Consider the following 8,047-nt stretch of genomic DNA (forward strand, 5'->3'; position numbering starts at 1 on the left):
GCCGGCTCGCACAGGGACAGGCTGATATTTCACCCCGGCACCTGGGAGTCGCGCCAGGCTCGGCGATGGCTGCAGGGAGCTGCCCGGCTCGGATCGCACCTCCCGCGGGCCGGCCGCCTTTCCGGGGGGAAAGGGCCGCGCTTCGCACCTCCGGCATTTTGCATTTGGGACAGCCTCCCGGCCCCGGGCACGGTGCCGAGCCCGGCCTCAGCCCCGCGTCCCCTCCCGCAGGTCTTCACGCGCTACGGCAAGTGCTACACCTTCAACTCGGGCCAGGACGGCAAGCCGCGGCTCATCACCATGAAGGGCGGCACCGGCAACGGGCTGGAGATCATGCTCGACATCCAGCAGGACGAGTACCTGCCCGTGTGGGGCGAGACGGGTGAGCGGGCGCCGGCTCCCTCCTCCTCCCTTCCTCGCTTCGGGTCCTTTTCTTCCCTTTTTCCTCCCCGTCCCCGTCCTTCGCCGCGGCAGCAGCTCCCCAGCGCCCGTGCGTAAACGGAGCCGAGCGCTTCGCCGCTGCTCTCCCCGKGGCCGGGGGCAGGAGGGTCGGGGACACCGCGCAGCAAACGGACGGACGGATGGACGGGGGACTGAACGCGTCAGCCCAGCGGGGCGCGGGAAGCTCGGTTCCCGCGGCGGCGCGGCGGCTCTCACCCGCTTTCCCTCCGCCGCAGACGAGACCTCGTTTGAGGCCGGGATCAAGGTGCAGATCCACAGCCAGGACGAGCCGCCGCTGATCGACCAGCTGGGCTTCGGCGTGGCGCCCGGCTTCCAGACCTTCGTGTCCTGCCAGGAGCAGCGGGTAGGAGCCGGGACGCTCCCGCCGCGCGGGGCCGGGCCGGGGGGGYTCCCGTCCTCACGCCTCCCTCTGCCCCGTCGCAGCTCATCTACCTGCCGCCCCCCTGGGGCGACTGCAAGGCGGCGGCGGGCGACTCCGAGTTTTACGACACCTACAGCATCACGGCCTGCCGCATCGACTGCGAGACCCGCTACCTGGTGGAGAACTGCAACTGCCGCATGGTGCACATGCCAGGTGAGGCGGCCCGGCCGCCGCGGCCCCCCGCCCCAGCCCGCCGCCCCCCGCCCCAACCCGCCGTCTCTCTCCTCCAGGCGACGCCCCGTACTGCACCCCGGAGCAGTACAAGGAGTGCGCGGACCCGGCCCTAGGTGAGGCTGCCCCGCGGCTCCCCGCCGCCCCCACGCCTCCCGCGCTCGTACTCGCGTCCTCCTCCGGCGGCGGTTCGGTCTCCTTCGCCGCGCCGTCGGGTCGCGGGAGCCCACGGACAGACCCGGGAACGAGCCCCCGGACGGACCCGGGAACGAGCCCCCGGGAGGGGAAAAGAAGGAAAGGGGAAAGGCGGGGGGGGGGGGGCGGCGCTGGGCTTTGCGGCGGCTCCGTCACCTCCGCCCGCCCGCGGCCAGATTTCCTGGTGGAGAAGGACAACGAGTACTGCATCTGCGAGATGCCCTGCAACGTCACCCGCTACGGCAAAGAGCTCTCCATGGTGAAAATCCCGAGCAAGGCCTCCGCCAAGTACCTGGCCAAGAAGTACAACAAGTCGGAGCAGTACATCGGGTAAGGCGCCGCGGGGCCCGGGGGGCCGCCGCGTGCCCCCTCCCCRCGGCGGCCTGACGCCGCCTCCCTCTCGCGCAGGGAGAACATCCTGGTGCTGGATATCTTCTTCGAGGCCCTGAACTACGAGACGATCGAGCAGAAGAAGGCCTACGAGGTGGCCGGCCTGCTGGGTGAGCGCTGGCGGCGGCCGCAGCCGCCCCGAGTCGTGCCCCTTCCCCGCTCCCCCCGCCGCCGGCCTCGCGCCCCCGCCGCCGACTGCTCCCCTCCCCTCCCCAGGTGACATCGGAGGGCAGATGGGGCTGTTCATCGGCGCCAGCATCCTCACGATACTGGAGCTGTTCGACTACGCCTACGAGGTGAGCGGCCGGGCGCAGCCGGGACGCGGCGCCGGCCGGCCCCGAGCCCCGCGGCCGCCGGCGCTGAGACGGGGCTCCCGCAGGTCATCAAGCACCGGCTCTGCCGCCGGGGAAAGTGCCGCAAGAACCACAAGAGGAGCAACACGGACAAGGGCGTCGCGCTGAGCATGGACGACGTGAAACGCCACGTAAGCGCCGGCCGGGAGCCGCGGCAGGGCCGCGGTTTTGGGGGGGATATTTAGGCAAGGGGCAGAGGGAGCCCGGGCCGCTCTCGGCACCGGTGAAACCGCCGGGTGACAGCGGCGTCCCTCCTTCCTCCTCTCCGCCCCGCAGAATCCCTGCGAGAGCATCCGGGGCCACCCGGCGGGGATGACGTACGCGGCCAACATCCTACCTCACCACCCGGCCCGGGGCACCTTCGAGGACTTCACCTGCTAACCGACGTCTGGATGTACAACCTGAGCTACCAAAGCCCTGCGGAGAGCCGCCCGTCCCCCCCGAGGGGAACCCCGCTCCTCGCCACGGCGGGACGCGCGCACGAGCCACGGCCTCGCGTTTCGGGGCGGGCGGGCGGGTCGGCTCGGCCTCGAGCCCGGCGCGCGGCCCCCGCCGCTCCGCTCCGGCCCCGCTCGGGCAGAGACTCGAGGACGCTCCAGCCCGGCCACCCCGGCGGCGCCGGGAGCGACACGCRCAGCGGGCTGGGGCATGGACCTGCCCCGTCTCCTGCCCCTCGGCCTTTTTAACTAGAAACCCAGAAGCCAAGAAGCAGCCGCCATCCGGCCACAGAGCCTCCGTCCGCAGCCCCGTCCGTCTGTCCGTTGTCTCCATCTCCATCTCGCTTCCACGCCTTGGCCCGGCGCTTGCGGGGTGCAAAGGAGGAGACCCCCCCCTCCCTGCACCGGCGGGCACGGTGGGGCCAGCAGCCCCCGGAGACCCGCGCTCGGCCCCGGGACCGCGTCCCTGCGCCGGCCCGCAGCCCCTCCGGAACCTCTTCCTCGGCACCCTGCCCCTGCGCCCGCGGTGCCCGGCAGCCCCTTCCGCCGGGGCAGGGCTTCCTCGGCGCTGGGAAGGACCCTGCCGTCTGCCCCAGCGCGGCGGGAGCCTGTCGAGCAGCTACAGGCACCAGGGAGGCCCCGGCCCTCGGCCCCCTCCCGGCCCCAGGGACCGCGCGGYCCCCAGACCAGCCGTCCCGAGGGAGAAAGGCGCAAGGACAGCTCCCAGCCCCGCGTTCGGCCGTGGCAGCCGGCGCCACGGGGGTCCCCGCACATCCTCACCCGGCCTCGGCACCGGGGAGCAAAGGAGCCCCAGCACGGGAAGGGTTCACGGGCTGAGCGATGCCCCCCGGCACGGGGTGCTCCGGTCTAAGGAGCGCAGGCTGCCGCCCCACTAACACCCCCCAGCTGCGCTGCCCCCGGGCACCGCGAGCCCCCGGCGCCCTCGGGGTGCCGCAGGCCCGCTGCCCTGGGCCGGCCGCTGCTCGTCCCCTCGCTGCCCTCTCCCCGAGCCGTGCAGACCTGCCCCGGCAGCCAAGGCGCGGGTCTCCGCTCCCCGGGCCCACGGCGGTGGGGGGGGGGAAGGGATATCAGCCTCCCCTGGCCCCGGCCAGCCCCCAGGCCCCACACATCAAGCAAGAGCCCTCCCTGGGCTGAAGTGCTACTTATCTTTAAGAGCTTTTTGCAATAAGTCTTTTTAGCAATTGTGATTTCAAAACCTCGGTTTTGTTTCTATTATTGTCACTATTATTATTTGCTTCCTGACCAAAATTAGGAACCAGGGGGCAGTCCTTTGTATCCAGCAATCGCCCAAAGACGACGGGTCGGCCACGTCCATAAATTTTCTTATGGATTTTTCTCCAATGTTTCATTGCATTTTATTTATTTATTTTCTTTCTTTCTCCTGTTAAAGCTTTTAAAGATGGGGCTGGGATTTGACCTTGAGGATCACCCGTTGAAGCATAGACTTTTTGTTTGTTTCTATTATATCATTCTCATTTTATATTTCTTATATATAATATATATGACTATATATATATGTGTACATATATATATATATATCTATATGCATCATATCAGTGTAGATATCCATCTAGTAGCATTTAGGCCTTGTTCTTGTGCTTTTTTTTTTCGGTTACTGATCTCTGAATGCCTTCAAGTGTATAAAGTGTTGAACTCTCTCTGGTATCTGTACTATGTACACACATTTTCATAGGAAGCACAATAAGATGACAGATGCATTGTACATCAATACCTGCTACTCTTAACGATGATATAAAGAATGATATAACTCATGAACACCGAGCCTTTCTCTCTCACCGAGCTGCAGGAAATGTTCCCTGAGGAGGCAGGTGGGGACGGCACCATCCCAGGATGCTCCTGAAGGTCTCGCTGAACTGCTGGAGCCGAGGCCAGGAGGAAGGGCTGGGGGAAAGGATAAAGCTTTAGTCTGCGCTTGCATGAAGTCTTCCAGCGCACACTTTGCCGCACTAAGCCAGCAATTGCTCTTGGTACCTAAGCAAGCTCCAGCATCGCTGCCTGGTCCTGCTCTGCCACGTGAGGACRTGCCAGAACTGGAGGATGGGAACTGATTTTTGCTCCCAAGGGCGGGGGGGTGAGAATTCACATATGCACAGCTGCTAATCCTTGACAACTCTAACACTTCTGCGGTTTGGGACAGACACCTGAGCTTCAGCAGAAATGAGTCATTGGCTTGGATCTCACCTGTTTTTAATTTAACTGAGTTAGTAACAGTTGTAGCACAAGCCATATGTAAACACAGTTTCTGTCCTAAAGATTTCCAGTTGCAGAGACCAGAAGTAAGGTGCCAGATCCAACACTGAGCAAGAGAAAAAGCCCTCAGGACCCCACAGAGACTGAATAACAGCAAGTGGGCAGAGAATACTGAAATGCCAAACTCCCCCTGGTCACTTGGCGCTGGTCATGTCCCTGTTGCTCCTGGAAATGGCAGATGGGTGTTTTGCATTTAAACTAGAACTGACTTGTTAGTTTGCTATTCTGGTCCTTTTCTGCCAGAGCTGGTGCTGCACAGGCTACAGGGCGGACTTTGGATAGGAACAAGATAATATAGCTAGTCCCAGAAGGGAGTTAATGAACCTAAATTAATTGCCACCAGCCACTGTGAGTAGCCAGAGCAGCTGACTGCGTGTGCTCCCTCCGCAATGGCACTCACAGCGGCTCCTGGTGCAGGGGGCAGGCAGCAGCCCTGGCGCTGAGGGCTGTAATCTCTTCCAGAGCTCCCCATTAACCCCGCCGGGCTGCGCTGGGAACAGGTCACCCCCTCCATCTGTCACAGCCTCACGTTGCGCAGGAACATCCCCAGCTTCAGCACGGCTGTCGGAGCGTTTCTGCCGCGGTGCTGGAAACGGTGTCTGTGCTGCGAGGCGCAGCCCGGACCCAAAGGCGGCACGGCCGAGGCAATTCYCGCCCCGAGAGCCAGGYGTAGGTGTGGGACGGGGGCACTGCRGGCAGCCAGACGGCGCACGAACGGGGCTGCCCACGTTACAAAGCGCACAGGCTGCACACTTCCCGATTCAAGGCTCCACCGTGCACGCAAGCAGTGCACCTGCAGAGCACGCCGGGGTGGTGCGCGCGGGCCGGGGAGCCTTGGGGCGTTCGGCGTGCCGTGGCGCACGGATGGGTGCCCCACGCGAGGCAGGCCGCCTGCAAGGTGTGTAGCGCAGGCAGCGTGTGTGCTCATCCATGCCTGTCACTCAACAGCACGAGATTCACGCTGCACGCAAGACAGAGTTAATTACCTGCCRCAGGAAGCATCTCTGACCATCTACAGGAGAACAAGATGTGACACACCTAGGCTTGAGCTGCTGGAAAGCACCTGCTTGCATGCTGCTGTGTTTACCTCGCAGATCGTGTGGCTGCTGAAACCCTACAGAGCAAGGATTAATCACGCAGGATGCATAAAAYCACGGCAGAGATAGCATCACCTCCTCTCCTCCCTGGCAGTAATTCCCAGTTACCACTTGCTCAGTGCTAAAGCTGCCAGCAGAAGCAGGAGCCGAGATAAAATTACACAGTCCTGGATGCTGCTCGGCTGCCTGGAGCCAGAGCCATACGGGTTGGGGAGGAAGGTTTCAGAGTAGCTGCCTTGTGCCAGAAGGCTCAGTAAAACAAAGGTGCACGGGCTAGAGCCACACAAATCATCTCCACAGGGAAGAGCGAACCAACCAAATCCTCAGGGCACAGGAAAGGAAGGTGAAGCATAAGGAAACGCTCAGCCATGGAAACTGGGTTATTTCTCCCCGTGTTTCTTAGGGGACACAGCTAATAACAGGGGACAGAGAGCTGGGGTTGCTCCCACCTCAGCTCGAGCAACACGGGGGCTCTAAAGACCCTGCAGCTCCCCTGCTCCTTGCGCCGTGCTGAGCAGCTATCTGACTCTCATTTCCCTCTCTCCACCCCCCAGGTTAGCCTTTGCTTCCTGCTGCTTTCCCAACTCCTCACTCTCTCTCTCCCAGGAGAGCCTGGCAGTTCGAGCCTGCCCCAAAGGCTTTAAGTCTCAGTTAAAGTTGCATCCAAGCAATACGAAGCAGATAAGTTCCACTGCTTTTCCTCTCCATGAATATTTCATAAGGCAGCTGGGCACCAAGCCCGTYGGAGGTGGCATTAAATTAACTGCACGGACACATGGATGCTGAGACAACAGTTAATGGCTGTGCTCAAAGCCTTGTGCTTTTCACCGAGCGTAGGAAATACCGTATCTGGCAGAGAAGGTACCAACACATCCCTGCTTCTTTACTCGGTCAACAATGCCATGCACTGTACAGGACACCCTCCTAAATGATCCGTGATCATCAGTAATTGCTTGATTAATGCTTKTGATGTGACTGTTCACTTGTCCCCCCCAACACACACACAAATTAATGTTGGCTGCATTTGTGTCCCTTTTCTCTCTGAGCAACCACAAGGGCAAGTGCTCTAGGGAACAGGGAACTTAATGCTAATACTTGCAGGAAGTGGCCTTTAAATCTAACATCATCTTGTCTGTAGCAGCCCAAGCTACTGCTGAGGGAGACCAGAGCCCTTTACCTGGGCGATCAGACTAAACCTGAACAAACCGTCCCCTGAACACGGAGGGCCCCAACCACCCGATCGCTGGCAGAGCCCGCAGTGAAACCTGGTGGTCTGTGCCCACAAATCCCCCTCTTTGTCCCGTCACCACCGAGGTTCAAACCCTTCGTACTGGGAGAAGGTTTCTGCCTCCAGCCTTTGAAAATCACTTTCAGAAATCCTATTCTGAATATCCTCCAAGTCCCTAAGCTAACTCATGCATACCCACAGGCAAAGACTAACTCGGTACGACCTTACGAGGAGCTATTTAGATTACTTTGTTCCTCCATGGGCTCCCATCACCATTCCGGCAAAGTCTTTTAGCTACAGCACACTGACAGGCATATTTACACGATATAAAAGCGTATCTATTTATGCCTCAGCATGCTTACTTCTTAAGACATTAAGGAAGGCAGCTCCAGTGAGAGGTGTTACTGCCACGTCGGAGCCCTCCTTTCCGAGGCGCTGGCAAGGCGGCCTTCCTCGGAGCACGGCCTCAGGGCCAGCGTCTCCTGCAACAGGCAGATACCGTAACAGCCAGCCGGTTACCGGCTCCGAGGTCCCCTGGTTCTGAGGCCCTGGGCGCACCGAGCGGAGCTCAGGGGCTGCCAGCCAGGAGCTGGGAACTGGCCTGCAGGTGGTTTTCCACGGACACCAGAGCCCYTGGCACACGCCGCCGCCTCTCCCATCCCGGACGCCCCATTGAACCAGGRCAAGATGGTGTCAAAGGAAAACGTTGTGCAGCAAACTGAGCCGGAGGGACATAACGAGAATCAAGAAAATAAAGGACTCTCTAGAGCCTCAAGGACACTGCTCCCCATGGACCCTGTCCCAACTCCCCCCGACCCTGAAATCCACAGCCCCCTCCCATGGACTCTCAGCCTCCACAAGGCCCCTGCACCCTTCTACAGCCCCCAGACCCTGCACCACCCCACAGCCCCCTGCACCCCCCTACTGCCCTCCAGGGACCTCATGGACCCTGCACCCCCCACAGCCCTCCACGGCCTCTCCCCCAGACCCTGCACCCCCCC

At 61.5% G+C, this 8,047-nt stretch overlaps 3 protein-coding genes across 3 annotated transcripts in view; 2 read left to right on the forward strand and 1 right to left on the reverse strand.

The window, feature by feature from the left end:
- ASIC1 (acid sensing ion channel subunit 1) overlaps nt 1–2,373 on the forward strand; it is a 3,377-nt gene extending 1,004 nt beyond the window's left edge. The window contains exons 2-10 of the mRNA XM_085315628.1: nt 227–382; nt 678–805; nt 886–1,036; nt 1,114–1,170; nt 1,426–1,579; nt 1,658–1,749; nt 1,856–1,935; nt 2,019–2,123; nt 2,269–2,373. Coding sequence (XP_085171754.1) covers nt 227–382; nt 678–805; nt 886–1,036; nt 1,114–1,170; nt 1,426–1,579; nt 1,658–1,749; nt 1,856–1,935; nt 2,019–2,123; nt 2,269–2,373 — 1,028 coding nt within the window. The remainder of the gene's footprint in view (nt 1–226; nt 383–677; nt 806–885; nt 1,037–1,113; nt 1,171–1,425; nt 1,580–1,657; nt 1,750–1,855; nt 1,936–2,018; nt 2,124–2,268) is intronic.
- RACGAP1 (Rac GTPase activating protein 1) overlaps nt 1–4,268 on the reverse strand; it is a 26,861-nt gene extending 22,593 nt beyond the window's left edge. The window contains exon 1 of the mRNA XM_085315620.1: nt 4,248–4,268. The gene's annotated coding sequence lies outside the window, so the exon portion shown is untranslated. The remainder of the gene's footprint in view (nt 1–4,247) is intronic.
- On the forward strand, nt 2,385–3,499 carry LOC146589790 (uncharacterized). Its single transcript, XM_085315627.1, is given in 2 exon segments — nt 2,385–2,430; nt 2,433–3,499. Coding segments are annotated over 2 exon segments (939 nt in total). The 3' UTR covers nt 3,326–3,499.
- Nucleotides 4,269–8,047: the final 3,779 nt, after the last annotated feature.

Source organism: Rhea americana, unplaced genomic scaffold (genome assembly GCF_003343005.1).
Source record: "Rhea americana isolate MKP2758 unplaced genomic scaffold, rheAme1 scaffold_432, whole genome shotgun sequence".
NCBI classification, from domain to species: Eukaryota; Metazoa; Chordata; class Aves; order Rheiformes; family Rheidae; genus Rhea; species Rhea americana.